The 20176-nt window shown below is 36.9% G+C and overlaps 2 protein-coding genes across 6 annotated transcripts; one reads left to right on the plus strand and one right to left on the minus strand.

Annotated features, from left to right (window-relative positions):
- Window positions 1-177: 177 nt before the first annotated feature.
- On the plus strand, window positions 178-13966 carry tuft1a (tuftelin 1a). Of its 4 annotated transcripts, none has more exons than XM_082149819.1 (12): window positions 178-679; window positions 6003-6083; window positions 7330-7431; window positions 7635-7721; window positions 7813-7878; window positions 7975-8058; window positions 9466-9576; window positions 10665-10888; window positions 10995-11100; window positions 11190-11273; window positions 12289-12383; window positions 12494-13966. In XM_082149819.1, the coding sequence occupies exons 1-12, from the start codon at window positions 623-625 to the stop codon at window positions 12564-12566; spliced, it is 1170 nt and encodes a 389-aa protein (XP_082005945.1). In that variant the 5' UTR covers window positions 178-622; the 3' UTR covers window positions 12567-13966. The 4 variants fall into 4 exon arrangements, with proteins under 4 accessions (XP_082005945.1, XP_082005947.1, XP_082005944.1 ...); XM_082149821.1 differs by having other exon boundaries at window positions 181-679; window positions 6003-6077; XM_082149818.1 differs by lacking the exon at window positions 178-679 and adding an exon at window positions 701-3714.
- Window positions 13967-14809: 843 nt separating this feature from the next.
- On the minus strand, window positions 14810-19088 carry ltap1 (lipid transport auxiliary protein 1). 2 transcript variants are annotated; one of them, XM_082149837.1, is made up of 7 exons: window positions 18856-19085; window positions 18394-18495; window positions 17175-17283; window positions 17034-17087; window positions 16334-16500; window positions 16181-16239; window positions 14810-16098 (listed from the first exon to the last, which is right to left on the minus strand). In XM_082149837.1, exons 1-7 carry the CDS (start codon window positions 18916-18918, stop codon window positions 15891-15893), a joined length of 762 nt encoding a protein of 253 aa, XP_082005963.1. In that variant the 5' UTR covers window positions 18919-19085; the 3' UTR covers window positions 14810-15890. The 2 variants fall into 2 exon arrangements, with proteins under 2 accessions (XP_082005963.1, XP_082005962.1); XM_082149836.1 differs by having other exon boundaries at window positions 17034-17283; window positions 18856-19088.
- Window positions 19089-20176: the final 1088 nt, after the last annotated feature.

Genomic DNA, 20176 nt, shown 5'->3' on the forward strand with positions numbered 1-20176 from the left:
TAATGAGACCAGCTTTACAGGTAACCTACTAGTATAGGCAGCATAGATACAATTTAAAATTCAACTGTGAAATTGATGTTATCTTGAGTAGGCTAGTTTATGCAGTCACATTTCTTAACGCCCTCCCACTTTTCTTTTGCTTTCAGCAGGCTTTTTCTATCGCATAGCCTGTCCTTTCCCAGCTATCACTCTGAAGAAACCGAGTAACGTTGTAGATTTATGTCGCAATAGGTTTATTGCTTAATTTTTCGTATCCTCGGGACAGAGCGATGATATCGTGTCGCTCAGGTGAAACACCCCAACATGACACTGTTTCCGCAGGCTGAGGCGAAACAAACGCTGGAGGGATACCGAAGCAATGTGGTCACACGACAGTTTTCACTCTGACGTGTTAACGACCCGTAAAACCTGTGAGAAGGAGGAGGGGAGTGTCTGTCAAAACCGTTCAGCTCGCGGTTAGACTTGCACCGAGGCTATTTATTATTCAGCGTATCGGACGACATCAGAACAAAACACAACACTGACGAGCTCGCGCGCGCAGGGGGATATTCAACTTCTGCTGTTATTTTACTTTATTTACTGAAGCACTATTGTCTTTTTAGTGTAGAAACATTCAGCTAAAATGAATCGAATGGGGAGTATGTGCACATTTGATGAAATCAGATGGGATGACAGAATGGTATGTAAGCTACCAATTTATTCACTACTTATTGTCTAATATAGCTGTAGAACATCAAATGTGTTCGTTTGTTTGTGTGTTTTATTTAAATGTAGGCCTATCTGCATATCTTTGCACAGGTCTGAATAGGCTATCTACACACAGTCTTCTTGTATGAATAAGCACGAGTAAAAATGTAGCTGGCCTAAAATAAATTAAATAAATCTACCAGTAAGTTTTAAGCGAAAATGTTTACACATCTTGACATCTTTTTTTTTTTTTTTTTTTTTTTTTAACATAGGCTACTCATAAAAGAGAACTTTGATCCCTAGTGAGGCATTTCTTCTTGCTCTGTGTTCCTGGTTTGAAAATGTTCTACCACTTATTTAAATGGTTTAGTGCTTCATTCATTAATTTATATCGTCAAAATTAAGTTTGTAAACCAAAATATCTAAGTGCGACTCTTTATTGATTAACAGTAGCCTATAGTGGCAAACTGCACTAATCCTCCTTTACCTCCACTTGCCCTTCTCTGTGTGCACAACAGATGCTTAATCAGGTTTAATGTCACTTACTTGAAATTTGGTTTCACTAATAACCTGTGAGAGGAATTTCTGCCAACATGGAGGATAGTTAAGTCAAATGCCAGCTGTATCTGTGTCTGTTCAATCACCAGTATATAAAGTTCTGTATATAAAGAGTTATGGTGAATTAGATGATTATTAACTTGATCTTAATTTCCATCCAGGAGTGTTGCTGGGCAGCCTTGTGCCCTTATTTTTTATGGCCTCTTTTTGTTCCACAGAATATAGGCTATAAAATGGAAGAGTCTGTGCTAGAAGCAGGAAGAAAGATAAGGCTCAAGTATTTGCTTGATTGCGGCAGGCTTCCTTCCTTTTTTTGATTGTGATGGCCATTCACTCTGACTTGGCTATTCAAGTCTGATTTAAAGCACCGTATTGTAGCTATGTTTTTCAGCAGCTACAGTTTTTGCATGTATTCCGTTTGCAAATATGAAAACAGAACATCATGCACTGCTTTCTCAACTCGTCAAGCATTACAAGGTCAAAGACCATTTGAGATGCATTCTTTATAGAGTCACATGCTTAAAGATTCTCTTCTGAAAGGACTTTTAATGATTTCATGTAGAAATCCAGTAGATTAGGGCAACAACTTTTTTACATTTTTAAAGTTGCTTTAATTTTTCACTTTTATTCTTTATCTTATTTTAAAAATGATTTGGAAAAGAAAAGGCAAACAAATCAAAATAAATGTTTTCACTTTTTCATGTGGAGTGAAAACCAACAAAAGCTCTTTTGTAGGTATTGTTTTTGCGAGTTTAGCCGGATGACCTTGTAAGGCCTTGGTTATGTAACATGTTTCCCTTAAAAAAAAAAAAAAAAAAAAACTTAATTCAACCTTCTGTGTCTGTATATTTACTTTCTCTCTCATTTACCGCTCCCTCAATAAATGCCTCGTTCACATTTGGCATGGGTTTAGGAGTCAAACAACAAATGTTTTAACTTTTAACCTGTATTTACTCACTCTTTATGTGACTTCTGTGAAAGGACAAATTATGCCTCTCTCATCAAGTTCGCATTATGAAGCAGGTTGCATGATAGTCATTAGGGTGATATACAGTACAGTAGCAACAAATATGTACTTTGTACGCATGTGAAAAGTTGGCATGCTGTGTTGCCTTGAGGTGACAAAGTTCCACAGAACATTGTCGTTAAATTATATTGTGTTTTGTTTTGTCTTGTCAACACTGGAAGGACTTGAACAATAATGAATATTAAGGTTTGTCGTTAGCTCATTTGTTTATTACTAATGTAAACTTATTTATTGATTATCAGAGTTAATGTGCAATGGCACTAAAAGGATAGAAAACAAATATCTAATTTTACTGAATATTGATATAACAAAATAAAACTTAATATAACAACATAAAGAAGAGCCCAGGACTTTTGTGATATGGCAACTTGTGCAAATATTTTTGATATAGCAACCCATTTTGAACAAGCTATTTTGTTTTCTAATTTATTCATTTAATGATATTTGGCATTTCATAACCTTTATATTTACTTTAAGTACTTCAAAGTACTTTCATAAACTTAAATATTTTATTAGAAATGTATCCCAGTTTTTCCTGTTCTAACAATTGAGATTTATGATGTCATTATTAATGTTTCAGTTCACTCAGATTCAGTGTTTGTGTAAAGTCGCCATTGTCTATATACAGTCTCAGGTTTCAGAAGCTATTCAGATTTCTCGCGTGACCTTTACATCTTACCGGGGAAAAACGCTTGTGTGATCAGCCAAGTCTTTTGTCTGTCTCTTTGAGGGGTCCAGAGGCCTGTATCCAATAACACATTCCACTCACGGCTCTCTAACAATCTCTCGATTTTCCCTCTCTTCATCACCCATCCCTTTCTCTATGTCCTGTGTGTCTCTCTCCCCTTTGTACCTCACACCTGCGTTCAGGTTTCACTCTGACCTGGTTTGATTTTCAGTGAACAAACGCCATTGCACTCTCTCTCCATCTGTTATTAATCGTCTGTTTGCTTTCCTAATACCTGGGTGCCACCACCTCTCTGTTTTTCTCGATTTCTTTGGTACACAAAATGTGCAAATCTCACAGAGCTGTTATATAATCTCTGAATAATGATCATTCCTTTGTGACAGTGTTTTCTCAGCCGGAGGCTTTGTGTGTGTATTTGTGTCCATTTAAATGAGCTATGTTCTGGTATAGAAGAGTTGTTGTATGTGGCGCTATGTTGTAATGAATAGCCTGTTGTTCTGATGCCTCGAGCAAAATCCTCACAAACTCCTTTGCACGTAGATTTTTTTAATCCTCTCCCATTACAGGCGTGATAATTTTGTGCCGGTTGCGTGTCATCTTGCAGGTGTGTGTGTTGAGTGTCTTTGTTGCTTTCTTGGGTTGAGGTGTGGTGTTGAACTTGGCTGCCTCGACTCTAAATGCTGCTTTGCCTTTTATGGAAACACCCAATTCGCACACAGTTGTGGTACGTTCCTGTGATAGTAGCCTACCTCAGGTAAATATATTAATGCATAATTCATTATTATGAGTTTGTTTACAGTCCTAAACAAACTTTTGTGGATTTTTTTGTCATTGTTTTGTCGATACTGACTTGGATGTCTTCCAAAGCCTTCCGTCTTTTCTGCCGATCATCCTGGTAGTGTAAATGTTATTTTGTTTTGTTTATGGGATTATGATAAATGTGTTGTTTTGGCCAGGTGGGTTGAGGTGTGGCTGTGTTTTGTCTAGTGATTTAGAAGCATTACAATAATAGTAGTAATAATAGATCTTTCTTTTTTTTTTTCTTGGACAGCGTGCCTTCGCAAACTTGCATCACTAGACTAATTATGAAATCCCTCTTGATGACATGTAATACAACAGTGTGTAACTTCCAGCCTTACATGGAATGTTTTTGACCATAAGGTCCTTTGTAATCGACCAAAATTTCAACTGCTGAGTGTGTTGTTGTGGTTTGTTGAACTGCATAGCATCATGCTATTGTTAGTTTGTTGTCTGAGGTCTTTTTCACATACAGGATACAATACTCTATATCATCATACTGTGATAAAACTTGTATGTCGCCATATGATACATACAGTAACAGTACATAATGTGTAACAGCTGAACTTTGGAGATCTGTACACACATATGGGATCTCAGTTATCCATGTTATTTTACTATCAGTGTTTATCTGTTTACTGTTGCTGTTTCTGTGAACGGAAGCTTTTTCTGCCACCAAGACTATTTTGTTCTCCTGATCTTGACATAACAAAATATGTTTTCTCATGATCTCACCTCAAGAGAAAAAAAGTTGGTCAGCCTCAACTATTTGATCTGCATCTGTCAAACATAATTTTGTAACCACAAATGTCCTGTTCCCTTGAGTTGGTTGCCATAAAATAGACCACGTGTTCAGAGTCAATATAGTGTTTGATAAAAACTTGTTTGGAAAAGTTGTAGCCTCTTCCTTAGTGTTAGACACTGATTTGGAAGTAAAATAACTTGGATAGATAGAGCTGTATCAGCTTGAGTCAGTCCCTGATCAAAGTAAAAAAAAGAATTTTCTCATTTATAATGCAATTTGTATCTCATATTCTGTCACGTTATTGCCTATCACTATCATCCCTGTACATTTTGTACTATTACAGTGAACTCACTGCAGTTTCTCTATGATGTCAACTGCACTGTAACTCCCCATTCACTCATGTCTCCTCCTATTTTCATATTCCTTGTCATTTACAGTCAACCATTCTATTGCCTTCTATATTACTTAAATAACAACTGCCCTAATAACAGTAAATATGAATCACGTTTAATCTAATAGAGTGTGACTGGAATGTGTCTTGTGTGAAAGTGTAATGTCCTGCTTCACCTTTGTTCAGACTTTTTAGCCTCTTGATCTTCACCCCAGTAATGACCATGGACAATTTCACAGTCAGTTCAGGCCTGTTTCATTCATATTTGATAAATATGTCACAGTTTGTGCATGCTGTCTGCCACACACTGTCTTTCAGGACATTTTGTCCCTCCATTACTCACTCACACTACTTTTAGAGTCAGAAGACTTTTCCAGATTCATGTGACACACACACACACATAGTGTGGACATGGCCTTATCCATCCATCTGTGGTTGGTTTAATTTTTCCACTCGTCATTGTTTTATTTATTTGATCAGATTATGTTCCTGAATACCATATACAGTTATTATAACAGGCTAACTTCAATATCTCTTAATTTGGTTAAGTGAATGTTATCGTATGTTGTGTACGAGTGTTTCCTCTGATCTGTTTGTGTTGTTGCCAAAGCTTTATAGTCTCTGCTTTGCCTCTTCCTGTGTCAGACATGGTTTATGTTGTCGATGGGTGTCTGGGTTGTCATGGGGATATTCCGTTCTGCGCAGGAGTGCATTGTTCCGTTTAGATTTGTGGCATCCCGCCTCCATTTTTGTGACGATTTAAATTTACATTCAAATACAAAGTTTTGGCAAAGCCTGCAAGGCTCAAGAATTTTCCAGAAGCTGGGGAATGAATCAAATCAGATTTTGTATATATCCTAGAGCCTGGACTGTAAATGCCTTTCGCTTTCGCTTTTTTTCTTTCACATTGAGTAACCGCAGACCTTCATGCCAAACTTTAATGGGCCATTGGCCTCCAGTCAGTCTCTCTCTCTCGGAGGGCATTACTCAGTTTCTCCTCCCCACACGTTCCCCTCATCCATACAGCTCCCACCCTTTCGCTCTCTATAACGGTCTCTTTGTTGCATCCCTCACTCACATTTGTGCTTCTCTTCATGTCATTATTCAGAACGGGCACAGAAGACTCAGACTGACTCTCCACGAGCAGGAGCAGAACCGGCAGCAGCAGCCCACCACAGAGAAGGTAAAGGTTTCTTTCTGTTTCACATGTAGTAAATATATGAGCGGTAGATGATCTGGTAGTGACATTTGCAGATGTCAAATTCTAATTCAAGTTTTTATTTTAACATTTACGTAAGATTATATTTACGATTTACAATTACGATAAACATTTACGATTAAGAATATATTTGACTGCGTGAACTGTTCTGTTTCTGATTCTGGGAAGGTTTTATAAGAATGAATAAGTGCCTGTTTGAAACCCTTTCTGCTTTGAATCTCTGATATTTATGCTTTAGCTGAAGTTATTCCAGAATGTTCCACTATAATACCGGAACAGTAGTTAGTATTACTTTAGTATTAGTCCAGCTAAAACTAACTTTAGCTGGACAATAACATTATTCTAGAGCTGCTGTAGAGCCAAAACAATCTCCGTTACTTTAAGTTCCTATTATCACTGTAAAGCTGCTTTGAAACAATCTATATTGTTAACAGCGCTATATAAATGAAGGTGACTTGACTATTATTGAGCCTGACTTAATCTGCTGTCCAATATTTATGCTTATGTTTATACATATTTATGTAAATTTAGATTTAGATCACATCAGATACAATTAGCATGTTTTGATGTTTTCTAATTGTGTATTGTATGCTTATGATGAATTATTTCTACTGTTGTTTATGGCTTGATTATTTCTGGTTATACTGTGATAGTGATTCTGTGGAATCGGTTCCGATTAACTTCAGTGGAATTACACGCCCCCAACCTCTCCCAAGAAGGGAGAGCACGCCCCCAACCCCGTACCTTCCCCCCACACCCCCACACAGGCACATTCTCTTTGGTCTGTTTCTCTTTCTCTGTCTATCTGCCAAAGCTCTATAAACATAAGGAACATGTGGCTGTGTTCCAGGGGACATTCTTGTAGGACCAGAGACTCATTGTTTCAGATTCCAGAAATTGCACAACTTTCCATGTTCCTTTTCCCACATCTGTGTCCATTCTTGCTCTTTAGGGGTTTCCTGCTACCCTTTGTGTGTCAAGTTATTTATATTTGGCATTTAGAAAGGGGTTTTCTGCAAAAGGTCCCTTGTTTTCTGCAAAGACATCCAAATGTAAAGTTTTGATTCTGAAAAAGTTCAGTATTTAACTGAATGACAGTGTCAATTCTAGACAATTAAGACATTCTATTTAGTGTCGCAAGACATAAAAGAGCAGTTAATAGACATACAATGCATATACTATTGGCATTTAATATGTATTTTCCATGTCATTCCAGCCAATTGGCAGAGCTTTTGCCTTGGTGCAACCAACCTATGAGAGGCAGCCTCTGAAGACTGATCTTATCAAGTCGTCTGAGGACCAGGGTGAGGTCATCAAGGTGGGTGTGTCTTTAAATTTTAATTATAGATCATGTACATTTGGAAGTTTGACCTGTAATGTAAAACTATAATTGAATTTGTTGTTCTGCCTAAACTAGATGAGGCAGAATTATACTAAAATTTAATTCAGGCACTTGTTGAAATCAGTGATGTCAATGCTTATGTGCTTATGTTTTCTAAAGTCTTTGGGTTTACTTGTCAGGTATACCTTGAAGACCGCAAAGAAGCACAAGTCAGACACCAACAGAGTCTAAAGATGCTTTCAGAGGAAGTTTCACAAATACAGGAGGTTAGAGCAAAAATCATCAGTATCATTTCCCACTTTTCTATGTTTGGCTGTTTTCAGAACATGTGTTTTAACAGTGTTGTACTGTGTGCAGGTGAGATATTGTCTAAAGAACCTCAGAGAGCAGATGGCAGCTAAAAGTCACAGAACAGAACACAAGGTGAGACAAGAAATCACATTAATCTGCAGATATACATATTCTTCGAAGCTAGATTAACAATAAAATGTTAACTAACTCTCATTTTCTCACCCTCAGCTGGTGTTCTCTGGTACTGGTCCCAGAAAAGTTAATGGCACTCATTCAGTACTTACACAGACCCTGAACGGCTTAGAGAGACAGGTGAGAGTTTTACGTGCCCTGTTGCTTTGCGCACGCACGCTCGCACACACACACACACACACACACACACACACACACACACACACACACACACACACACAGACAGACAGGTTATGAAGTTGATATTATATATGTAATTGTGCATGCTTATTTCCACTATTTTTATATTTACCCTTTATAATATAAAGGGTAAATGAAGAGCACAAATGAAGGGAAATGTCTCAGTTTTTCAAAATAACCATGTACGTGTAAACGGGGCTCTAAATTCACTTTTAGAATTAAATACAACTGATTTTAGCTTTTAGTGTTTTATTTTTAATTCATTTAGACAAAATAGAATAAAAATTTAACATCTGCCATTTATTGGTTATCAGGTTAATTTTCAGGTTATCGATATCTCTAAGAATGTTATCTGTGCATCCCTCATTTTTTTATTCCCCTAAACCCAAACCTAACCCTCATATAAACCTGCTGACATTATTCGATTTAAAGCAAAACATGATTTATGAACCACTTCAGATGTAAATACTCTTCGTCTGTTTGTAATGACCAGCGTGCTTCAGAGCAGTCATGTTATATAATGTGCTGCGAGTAAAATCTGTATCCTTTGGGTGATAATAGTTTTTTTTTTCATTTAGGTAATTGCTTATTCACACCTTCATTAACAAATCTCCGCAATCTGTTAGTACAAAGCACATCAACAAACCTGCAGCGGTAAACACCCGTTAGTGTTTGTGTTATCCAGGAGCTAGTGAAGAATTAATCACCAAGGAAACCACGCAAAAACGCACAGCTCGGGAAACATGTTAAGCCACCTGCAATAATTATCTTTGGTTCTCCCTAATCGCTGGTATTTGTTCAACAGGTTTTAACGTTTCTTACATTCTTCACATTCTTGTCTTTTGTTGCTTGATGAAACTAAATGTGGCGGCAGCAGATTCTTTTTAGTAATGAATAGTGCGGATTAGCCTCCCAGTGGGATGTGTGTGTCTGGGTAGTTAGAGCAGGAATATGGGTGGAAAAGCTGAGCTATGACAGCATACGTCAGTGTTTTACTTTTTGAACACACACCCTGTTGACGCACGTACAGAGAAGATCCCTCCCTCTTTCTGTCGAACTTACATTGTCCTCTCGCTCTCAAGCATGTCTATAAATAACTGCTGGGAGAGATGTAGGCGTGTTTAAATGGAAATATTTTTTGAGGACATATATTTTGTTTGTGTGACTGTGATTTGGTTTATAATTAAGCTTCGTTTGCATAAAACATTTTTTATTGCTTAAACCACTATGTTGCGTAACTAATGCAAGACACATGTAACAAGTACATGAACACACATACAAACAAATTCGACTGTCACCAAACAAATTCCAGATTGTTTTCATTAACATTTTGCTGCTATAATCTAGGATAGTGTGGATGAGCAGGAAAAAGAGAAGATGAGGGAGGCCAGTAAGCGTCTGTATGCTCAACTCCAAGACGCCGAGAAAAAACACCAGGAGGATAGAGAACAACTGCTGGTTAGTCACTTCCACTTTTTAGCATTTGTTTCTTTCATTGCGTACAAGGATTCTAATGTTATTAATCATATATAGAGCATTCAAAGGAACTTTTGTTAGACTGTCCTCGGAGAAGGTGAGAGTTCAGTTGTACTAACACTGTGCCAGACATTCCCTCTGGTCAACTGGATCAGATCCAGGTTGGGAAAGAACAGGGGTGAGATCGCACATTCTTTCGTGATGACATTCTGTTTCGTAACCGGCTACTGCTTGCATCTTAAGGATTTCAGTGTTAAGCAAATAGCTGATGTCAGAATTATACTTAAAAAAATTAAACAGATTGAAACTTTTATACATTTTCAACTTCCTGAAACTCCTGAACTTCCTGAAACCTGTCAACAAATGCGGTTGTTTTGATAATGAATCATCTGGCAAATTAAATGCATGTCAAAAATGATGTACAATCAGCCTTCTATTATTGTAAAATATACCCTTATAGAGTGATCAGGACCCTGACACAAAGCATCATCCTGAATGGGCTGGGAATGGGAATTTTACTTTTTCTTTTTTCTTTTCAATAATCTTATTAATGATGACTGCTTACTTATAATCCATCATTATAAGTCGCTTTTATCAAAAACTTGTTGGCCTGTAAAAATATCGAATTTTTAGGCAGTATTTGACAGAATTAGGAGTGGGGTTTTTTCTAACATACATTAACACATCATTAATAGTAAATATAAGTAAATATACAGCATATAAATTATAATAAATGTACTATTTTAGAGATTTTATATTCTCTAGAGTTAGCTATGACTTATTGGATTGGACATTGGATAACTTTTCTGAGGTAAATGTAATATCAGATGACAAATTGTTTACAAGCTGTTTTATTGAAGACTTCCCAATAAGAAGTGTGAGATTGTCAGGGCCAGCGATTAAATATACAGTTTATGGCTCACTGTACAAATAATATTTCTCCACAGGATCCTATGATTAACCAATCAGATTAGAGTATTCCAGAAATCTGTGTAATAGTAAAACATAAACGTGTCTTTTGTGCTTTGTGACTTAACTCTTCTTTTTTGTCTGTGTCCATGTTCTTGTAGGCGGAGGCGCGTCAGTATAAGCAGCAGTTATCTGAGCAGAGTGAGTATCTGAGGAAGGTTCAGCACAGCAAGGAGCAGCAAGATGAGCAGATCGAAGACCTTCAGCGTCTCATGGGCGGCATGGAGCAGGAGAGCTCCTCCCTCAGAGAGCAGCTCATGACCAAAGAAGCTGAAGTCCTGCAACTGCACGAACTGAGGGAGGAGGGCCATGCAGGGAGGGAGAGGTGAGGGTCATGACATATCTTACTGATTCTGTCACGTAATGTTGTCTTTTTTTACTTTAAACATCAATTGGCCGTTGCTCTAAACAGTTGCCTTATCATGTAACAGGTTAGAAGAGCTGGAAAGGGAAAATGCGATTTTGAAAGAGAAGATTCATCACTTGGATGACATGCTCAAGAGTCAACAGAGAAAACTACGGCAAATGATTGAACAGGTGCATTGTACAAACACACACTTTAATACAAACATTTGTCATGTTAGGTTCACTTTCTAACATCAGCTTTCCATCGTTGTGCCGTTTAGCTTCAGAACTCGCGCATGGTGATTCAGGAGAGAGACAGAGTAATCAGAGAGCTGGAGGAGAAGGTGGCCATGCTGGAGGCAGAGGTCAGTTTACAGGATATAAACACACATCTAGGTGGGATTCACAATTACCCACGATTTTGGTTCTGGTTACAATTCCTGATTCTGGTTCCTTAAAGGGAGAATTCACCCAAATTAAAATGTTGTCATCATTTACTCGCCCTCATGTTGTTCCAAAGCTGTATGAGTTGCTTTATTCTGTTGAACATGACAGAAGATATTTTAAAAAAATTTGGTAACCAGACAATTGACGGTTGCCATTGACTTAAATAAAAAATAAATACATTTAAACAATTCTTTCAAAGGGTGTGTTTACAATGACTTTTTGTGACTTTTCACAGAGTCAAATCCATTAATTGGCTTTAACAACAATTTGCAATTTCACAAATAATTACAAAGAAACACAAGTAACACATTTAAGTAAACACTGTAATAGTATTTTCTTGTAACACGTACTCCAGTAATGTATATATGTATATAAGTGCATAATATTAAATACAAATATTAAACGAACAAAAATGTGGTAAAATTTTATTTAATATTAAGCATAAAATACTACTGACACAAATGCATAAATAGCAAAAAAAAACTACTGACAAAATGCATAATGTGTCATATGAACAAGTTAGTAACTACACTGATTTAAGCTGCATGTGTTTGTTTCATTGGAGTCTTGGTTGAGCTGTGTATGTTTGATTCACTGGAAAAAAGCAGCTTTTTAAAGTCATTTGTTCAGGAATTGGATTTTGATTACCTAAAAAGAATCAATAAGAGTCATTCAGTTCCAATATTTTAAAAACACAGAACTGGTTTTTTTTTCAACCATAGTTATAATTCATTTTCAGTTATAATCATCTGATCATAATTTCATGAATTACTGCTGAAAATGCACCCAAGGTTTTTTTTTATTTTTTTATATATAAATAAAATAACTTTTCTATCACAATATACAGATAGAAATCAGTTAATTCACCCTTTCATCTGTGATCTCATGAGTCTTTCCTGATGTCTGACCTTTGTGAATGTGCTTTGCTCACAGAACAAACAAATGCGCGATCAGATGGATTACTATATGGGGAGTCAAAGGTCAAATTCATACCTGCCATCAGACACCAATGCGCAGATTGTCTACAGGTAAGACATGCAAATTATCCTGATAGCTACACGCAAATTATTTTATGCAAATGAGCACATATGCTTGATAACAGACACACATTGATAGTTTCTTCATGTCTCCTCCACAGCAAGCCTCTGAGACCTTCCACCCAGACCAACAAGAGTCTGCCCTTCATCAAAGTCATTGAAATTAAATCATGAACAATACCACAGCAACATCACAGCACTGCTGTGACAACCGCACACTCCTCCAGTATCAGTGCTGGAGAATACTAGCAGCACAAATGACCACAGACCTTCACCAAAGGACACACATCATTGCTTTAATGTCTAAAGGCCTTTTCTCCAAGTATACTTCTAACATTGCAGAAGTCTGATACTGTTACTGCTACAATTATTTACTATGAATAATCAATGTAGGTTTGACACAACAGGGACTGTTAAAGCTAACATATCCATTTTTATGAAGAAAACAAAAATAAAGAACTCATTTTCATTTTTGTAAGAAGTGTGAAGGGCTTCTAGATGGATATTCTAGATTGGTATTTATTTGAGGCTGGCCCTCTGAAGATTATGTCTTTAACCCAATATTAATGGACAGACTGGTTTTGTTGCTAAACACCCTCATTGAGTTCTCTTTATCTCTCGTAATCTCCCTCGGTATTAGCTCGGCTAAACGCTTGTGGAATTAAGGGGTCTTTTTCTGAGTTAGACAAATTATAGAGACGAGAACAGAAGGGAAAACAGTTTTATTTTATTATTTTATTTGAAGGAATATGAAGTAAAGAAGGATGAAGGATTTTTGTATCTTCATTGTATCTATTTATATCTAAATTAAGGCTGGAAAATGCATTCTGTGACATTGGCTAGGGAAAGCGATCAGGACCAGCAGTGTTCCTTGTTTATCCCGAATAAAACTGATAACTGACGGTGTTGAAAGAACTGAAGGGGAGACAGTGAGTTATGACATGCTTATCCGAAACAAAAACTGCAACAAATATTTATTCTTAATCTACACTCTTTTCTCTACCAAAGAGACACAGCAGGGAGAATCCAATGACACGCCTTCTATGAAAAACAAAGATGCCTTGTGAGCGTTTCATAAGATTGAAAGAATGTAACACTTGTCCTTTACTGAGCCAGTTCAGGCCAGTAGAACACAGTGTGACCCCTGTTATTCAGTCAAGCCAACCGCTGCAGTTGCTCAGTTAGCCATTTCCAACATTCAGTAAACTGATTTTATAGCACCTAGCCAGAGCACCTGCCCAACACAATGTAGTTCCATGTGAACAGGTAATAATAATATCACAACATGGATTATTTATACTTCATTAATTTAATTCTGGACAAGGGTGTGTTCAAATATGCATTCCATAACCATGTTTATCCACCTTCACATTTGTAGATAGTTTTGTGTATATTTTCTCTTTGTATGAACTTTAACCTTGATGTGAATTTCTTAGAAAGGTTTCAGATAAGCATGTAACATCTTTTATTTTTTGTAATAATAATATTTTTGTAGTAAAAAACGAGTGGCTTGTTATGCTTGAATTAATGGCATTTTGAGTATTGTATTTAAATAAACTAGTTTCATGAATGTTCTCTTGCCTTTTTTTTTCGTGTCAAAAAGGGAATGTGGTTAATGGTTATATGGTTGGTTGGTTTTATGGCACCTACATACCTATCACATTTTATGGCATGGAGAGGTACCGTGGAATCTGACCACCATCACAAACACTGTGTTTATTTCATATGGAAATACATGCGAGTCTCACAAATAAGATAAGCATATTAGAATGATTTCTGAAGAATCATGTGACACTGAAGACATAAGCAAACATGTTTTCTCACCGTCACGCACCTAACTCGGAGACTCACAATTACGAGTTGTGCTGATGTTCATGTGCATTTCATCTCATAAACATTCTTTCTGACATGACTTTAATATTACATGTGTTTTGAGTTTAAAAAAAATAATCATGAAGTAAGTTTTATAATTATGATCTTTACCTTTTCAAATTTAACCACACTTTGAATATCTGGTAGGCTATTTATTACTTAATTCAAATCAAATTTATTTATATAGAACATTTCACTATTTTGCATGGTTGCAAAGCAGCTTTACATACATATAGAAAGTAATTACGAAAGTAAATATATGTAATTATTACTAATAAAGAAAACAACATATAGTCAGTTTGAAATGCTGAAAGACATGCACGTACCTGATCAGAAGTTTTTATTATTTTAGTTTATTCCTAATACCTACTGTAATACACTTTTCCCATTAATGGCCCGTTGTACTTTGAAATGTGGACTGCAGCCCTTCGGGCTGTCAAAATATTATGAATTATTAAGCAAATTATTAAGATGATCCTAACCAGTCCTCAAAAATTACACAAAAAGTTATAATGCCAAATAAATTCAGAAACGTTAACTGCATGAAAAGTAACAACGTAAAATTTATTAATTGGTCACATTTAAATTATATTAAATACATCTCACATATCAATACATACATTCAGCACTGCTTTGGAAAAACTAAAATTAATTTAGAACAAAATTAGTTGTTCCAATTTAACAGACCAATTTATAGTGTGCCACAAATACATTTAGTTTTACTAAAGTACATGCGAATAAATTGTGCTTAATTATACTATTCTTTCAATAGGGTAACCAGTGATGTCTTGTTAGTGAAGACACCTAAAGGCACAGCAGTGCAGGTGCAGAAAAAGCAGACACTCTATTAGATCTGATAAGACTTTATAATACAGTGAAAGTCAACACAGACAGCCTCTCATTGCTCTTTAAGCTACGTTACCTTGACAGAAAAACACGTCAATTCATGACTCGAAGCACTTTGTTCCTCCTTATACACACATGTACATGAACTAATTAAAAAAAATTAAATTGCACTTAAAAAATAAGGACAATAATCTGATCAGTAGCACAGAAACGTATATATTTCTCACTCAGTTTCTGTTGAAACAGAATGATGTCCGGCCATCTCTTCTCTGACACAGGATCTTATTTGGAAACCTCAAGTTATGGTTGTTTTAGTATAAAACAGGTGTAAGAATGAATGTCCGTACAGCTGTTTTTAATCCACGTGTATGTGCCAGAAAAGTTATTCCAGTTAAAATGTCCTCATCTCAGCTAAAGGGACGCGTTGTTGGTGCTCTTCATATTTAAAGGCTATTCTCACAAAGAAATAAAATGGTGAACAGTGGCTATGACTTTTAACATAAGAAAATAGTAAGAGTTCTGGCAGGAAAACAATCAAATTAGAAACGTAACATTCTTGGATTGCTCTTAAAGCATTCACAATGACATTTATCCCACAGATTTTGTTGTATCTTAAATCATTCTCACATTCTCAATGTGATTTGAGGCCATTTTACTGCAACTCCCACTGTGGTCTTTTCTAGATGAAGGATTTTCCACCGTAGGTTTTCCAGTGAGCGACACATCCGTTTCACAGTTTCAGAGTTAAATTTACACAGTTCCTCAAAAGGGTTTCATCCTCTAAAGTGTGCTCTCTAGAGTATTATAGTTGTCTTTAAAGTTTTTGAGCTCCAGGAAGTGTTTGGGCCTCTTGCTGCGCTGTCCGGATGACGGCAGGTATGTGACCTGAATGGTTGAGGCAGACGAGGGGCCGGGAGAGCTGGTCAGATCTTTAGCTGCTGACTGGTGCTGCTGGTTTAGACTGGTGCTGCTGGAGTGGGTCTTGACACTGTGGGGAACAAAAAGGGAATAGAGTGAGAAAAGTGATATATATGAGCGATGAACAGCTCAAATTAGACAATAAAACTTACACATCAGCCAGTTCAGCCAGATCTTCCTTGTACTTCACAAACTCTGCCTCGCCAAACATCTATGGGAAAGAGAACACAAGCCTCTTAAATATTGTCCAGCAGCGCCCCCTGCTGTAAATTACCAATTAACACACACATGACACTGGGACTGACCCCTGTCCCGTGACGAGCGCTGTCGTAGCCCTCCACTAAGCGATCTAGGAGCGTACTGTGACTCGACTTGAACAGAGAATGAGAGTTTCGCAGGTCCAGCAGCCATTTCCTGTAGCGGCGACCAGTCAGAGCACTGGCACTGCGACACAACTCGTGAAATGGGAGATCTATGGGTGGGAACAATTACTGACCCTAAACTTTATAGCAGTAATTATATAAAGTGTTAAAAAACTTTGGTTTGGAAATTTATGTTAGTATTATAAATGCTTTTTTTTTCTGAAATATAACTAAAAAGTAACAAAAATAAAATGTATGAAATAAAAATGGCCACAAATGAATTATAGCATATTATAAATCATGAAACCCTCACAACTGTTCTGTATTACATATGAAAATTAGACTCATTAGAAAAATTCCACCTAATAGTCCTAAAATATTAAAGCTAAAATAAAACTTAATAAACAAACTAAAACATTCTGACAAAAACTAAAACAATGACAGGGTGAAAACTAAATTAAAATAAATAAAAACATCCAAACTACTGCATTATACTGAAATATGAGATTATTAAAACAAAATTAAACTGAACATGATAATTATTCATGTGAAATTGATGTGAATTAATTAAAAACATCTTTCCAGTAAGCCGTGATCTTGACCTGGCATAATCTTGGGCTGCACACAGGCAAAAGAGTCTTACCAGAGTCTCTGATGGCATCTAGCGCTTGCATTCTGAAGAGATAATTATAACAACCTGCACAAACATAAACACGGGCATAAGTTTTCACATCCGCAGCAGTGTTATAAAGAGAACTGCTAGGGGCTTCTTTGTTTCTCTCACCATTCTGGCCTTGATGCTTCAGTCGATCGTCATCTTTAGAGAGCAGATGTGGCTCATAGCGAATGTCATTCACTTTAGACAAACGGGAGTCAATCTCTTCTTTTAGGTCCTGTAAAAAAATGCAACTTTGCTTCAGTGCATTACAAACTAGGTATACAACAAAAAGCATCATAGAGGTATAAACAGAAGAACATCATATAAACAAAACAAAACTTTTAAATCAAAGTCATATAGTTTTGCACAAGAGTAGCTAGTTATATTTTTAATTCAATACAAATCAAATGCATGACGATACAGTATATGTGGTCAGCCGCGGCTCGTCTGTATGGGCATAGGAATACAAAACATTCATCCAAACATAGACCTCTACATACACTGAATTTATAATTAAAAAAAAAATATATATATATATAAATGTGATCAGCATTCTGCAACAAATATTTTTCTAGACTATTTTAAGTCATAAAGTGAGCAAGATTTATTAAAATGTAGCGCATGGATTCGGCAGGCATGTATTTATGAAACTAAGCGGGGCAGTCGGTCTCGAGCCCAACCTAGCTCTACAGCGCCCCGCAAATTTCCGATGTAAATCTGTGGTGAGAAATGTGTCTGCATCAGGTCAGTTACTAGTTGGCATGTCTGTTCTTCCTATGTGGAGTAGCTATATACAGTACTTATGTTGTGTGACTTATGTTTGTTCTGAGATTAGACATGACTTTTTTCCTCACTGGAATTCCTAACTTGTAATATTCTAAACAACACTCGGACACAATAAATACTACATAAAGGAAGATGGCATTCTATGCTTTTGTCATGTATAATACTAAAGTCTGTCAATCATCATTAGAGGTCACCATTGCCCTCTGGCTCGAATTCTGCCAAAAGTGTGTATGATGTGTTCAGCGATTAGGATATAAAGCTTACATATCATAAACTAGGCTAGCGCTAAGACCCAGAATCCGCCCTACCTAAATTTATGGCCAGGAGACGCTACTGCATGTGGTACATGAAGACATTTATTTCACAAAGTTCCCTAGGACATATACTTTTACCATGTATTGTCCTGTTGGGGGAATTTTGTTTTACAGCAGTGGCCAAGAATATTTAGGTGCTGATACTACAATAAAATGGGACCATAATTGTGCTACTTGTGGTCTGGAAGAACTCCTCTACTGAGTCATAAATGATTATTTTGGGTGTCAGGAGGAGCTGTTCATACCTTCGGTGCGTTATGACCCAGCGGGACGTGCGGTCCTCTGCGAGACTTCATAGCGAAGCGCATAATCTGCCTTTTCACAAAGATGAACAGCAGAACAAACACCTGCAGAATGACAGAAGGGTTCAATCAACATACACACTCAAATACAACTCTGACACGGGCGATTTAGGCAAAAAGTGAGTGATCTACTACCTATATAGGCAGTATTTTTAGGCATTATAGATGCCAAACACGACGCTTTCTTGATGGGCAACTCAATACGTTTTGAAAATCTTACTATCCTAAGTGGAAATTTCCATTGTAATCACCATCATAAACTATTCACACATCTGGGCTGTCAATGCATATTATACGAAGAAAAGACTTATATACATTGCTCTAGCTTTACTGTTGTTGTTAAGTATTCCGTTTAACTTAACTGACATGTTTAAAAATACAAATACTATGCAATTTGGTACTTACCAGGCTTCCGTAGGCCATAACAAGCACAACATTTACACCGGAAAGAGTGTTTCCTTCTGCCATTGTTAGATTTGAATTAAAAGCTCATGAAAGGAAGCTATAATCGGTCGATATTGGTAATCAGTGGTACAAGTTCAGCTCGTTATTCTTCAGGTTGACAGCAGCACTTTCAGGAGTTTTGTTGACATCTCCTGTGGTCTCTCTCTTCGTCGCATGTTTTGCATGAGAAAACTCTTCCGTCTTGCGTCTTTGACGCCACCTTGTGGTTTGGAGTGAGTGAATAACGCAACATCAGTTCAGGGTTTTTCAAAAATGCCCTCAGCGATTCAAAGGTCACGATCAGGTCAGCAAAACAAATATGTGTGCAAAATAATTGTTCATAAAAATATCCTTGCGGAAATTGTTGCTTGTAATTCAATATAAATTTGCAATTAAATATTTGTGCTCCTTATCAGATAAACGTGCTCCTTTTTAAAGAAAAGTTGGGTTTTGTTCCCCCTTCGTTTAACCACATTACAATGCTTTTCACATTCCATCCTACTATTTTCAGAGAGTTACTCATACAGAAGTGGCATATAGGGTATATAAATTTACACCAACACCACTGTGTCTGTCGTTGTTCCAAACCACAAGGCTTTTCCTCTGTGTGAGATTATAGCTCTAGAGCTCACAAGCCACACACGCACATGGACTGTCAATGCATCCAAACATTATGCACATGGTTTTTCAATGTTCTAGACTTGTTTCTGTGAAAATGAAGTGGGCAGTCTCAGAACATCTGAATTAGAGGACAGCTGACCTTTATCAGATCAACACACTGAACAATGACACCAATTCTTTCAGGAGGAACAGAGGTGGGTGGCAGATGCATGAAAACTAAAGACAACAAGGGATGAAATTGTTTCCCCAGTAAGAACAGATATCGCAACAATCATGACTTTATCTCAAGCCCTGGTATAGAAAGATTGAATAAAATCTCTGTATTGTACAGACTGTGGTAAAAAAAAAAAAAAAAAAAAAAGTGTTGTAGGCAAGTGACTCACTCTGCCCTGTTAAAAAAATAAACCACACTAACCATTTGCATTCTGCTTTTGTCAGATTTGTATGACAATCAGTGCAGAGATACATATTGGTATCAGATAAGCCATTAGCTTAGCTGTAGGAAGGATGCAGTGCTATTCAGCAGCTAAGAGGTTAAATTCTTCCACTGTGACCAATTTCTCGACAAGAAAGAAGCTGTTTTGGCTAAACAGGACATCAGACGACAGAAGATGTTGAAACATCTAATTATACTGTGTCCACAAGCAGCTCAACAATGTGG

The sequence above is a fragment of the Leuciscus leuciscus genome (genome assembly GCF_965113295.1).
Source record: "Leuciscus leuciscus genome assembly, chromosome: 20".
In the NCBI taxonomy this organism is placed as follows: domain Eukaryota; kingdom Metazoa; phylum Chordata; class Actinopteri; order Cypriniformes; family Leuciscidae; genus Leuciscus; species Leuciscus leuciscus.

Coding starts and splice junctions, on each gene's coding strand:
- tuft1a (XM_082149818.1), top strand. CDS start 3,655: ATGGAAACACCCAATTCGCACACAGTTGTGGTACGTTCCTGTGATAGT. Junction 10,889..10,994: donor GGCCATGCAGGGAGGGAGAG/GTGAGGGTCATG, acceptor ATCATGTAACAG/GTTAGAAGAGCTGGAAAGGG. Junction 12,384..12,493: donor AATGCGCAGATTGTCTACAG/GTAAGACATGCA, acceptor TCTCCTCCACAG/CAAGCCTCTGAGACCTTCCA.
- ltap1 (XM_082149836.1), bottom strand. CDS start 18,918: ATGGCAGAAGGAAACACTCTTTCCGGTGTAAATGTTGTGCTTGTTATG. Junction 17,284..18,393: donor TGGGTCATAACGCACCGAAG/GTATGAACAGCT, acceptor ATTTTTTTACAG/GACCTAAAAGAAGAGATTGA. Junction 16,099..16,180: donor CTGGCTGAACTGGCTGATGT/GTAAGTTTTATT, acceptor TGTTCCCCACAG/TGTCAAGACCCACTCCAGCA.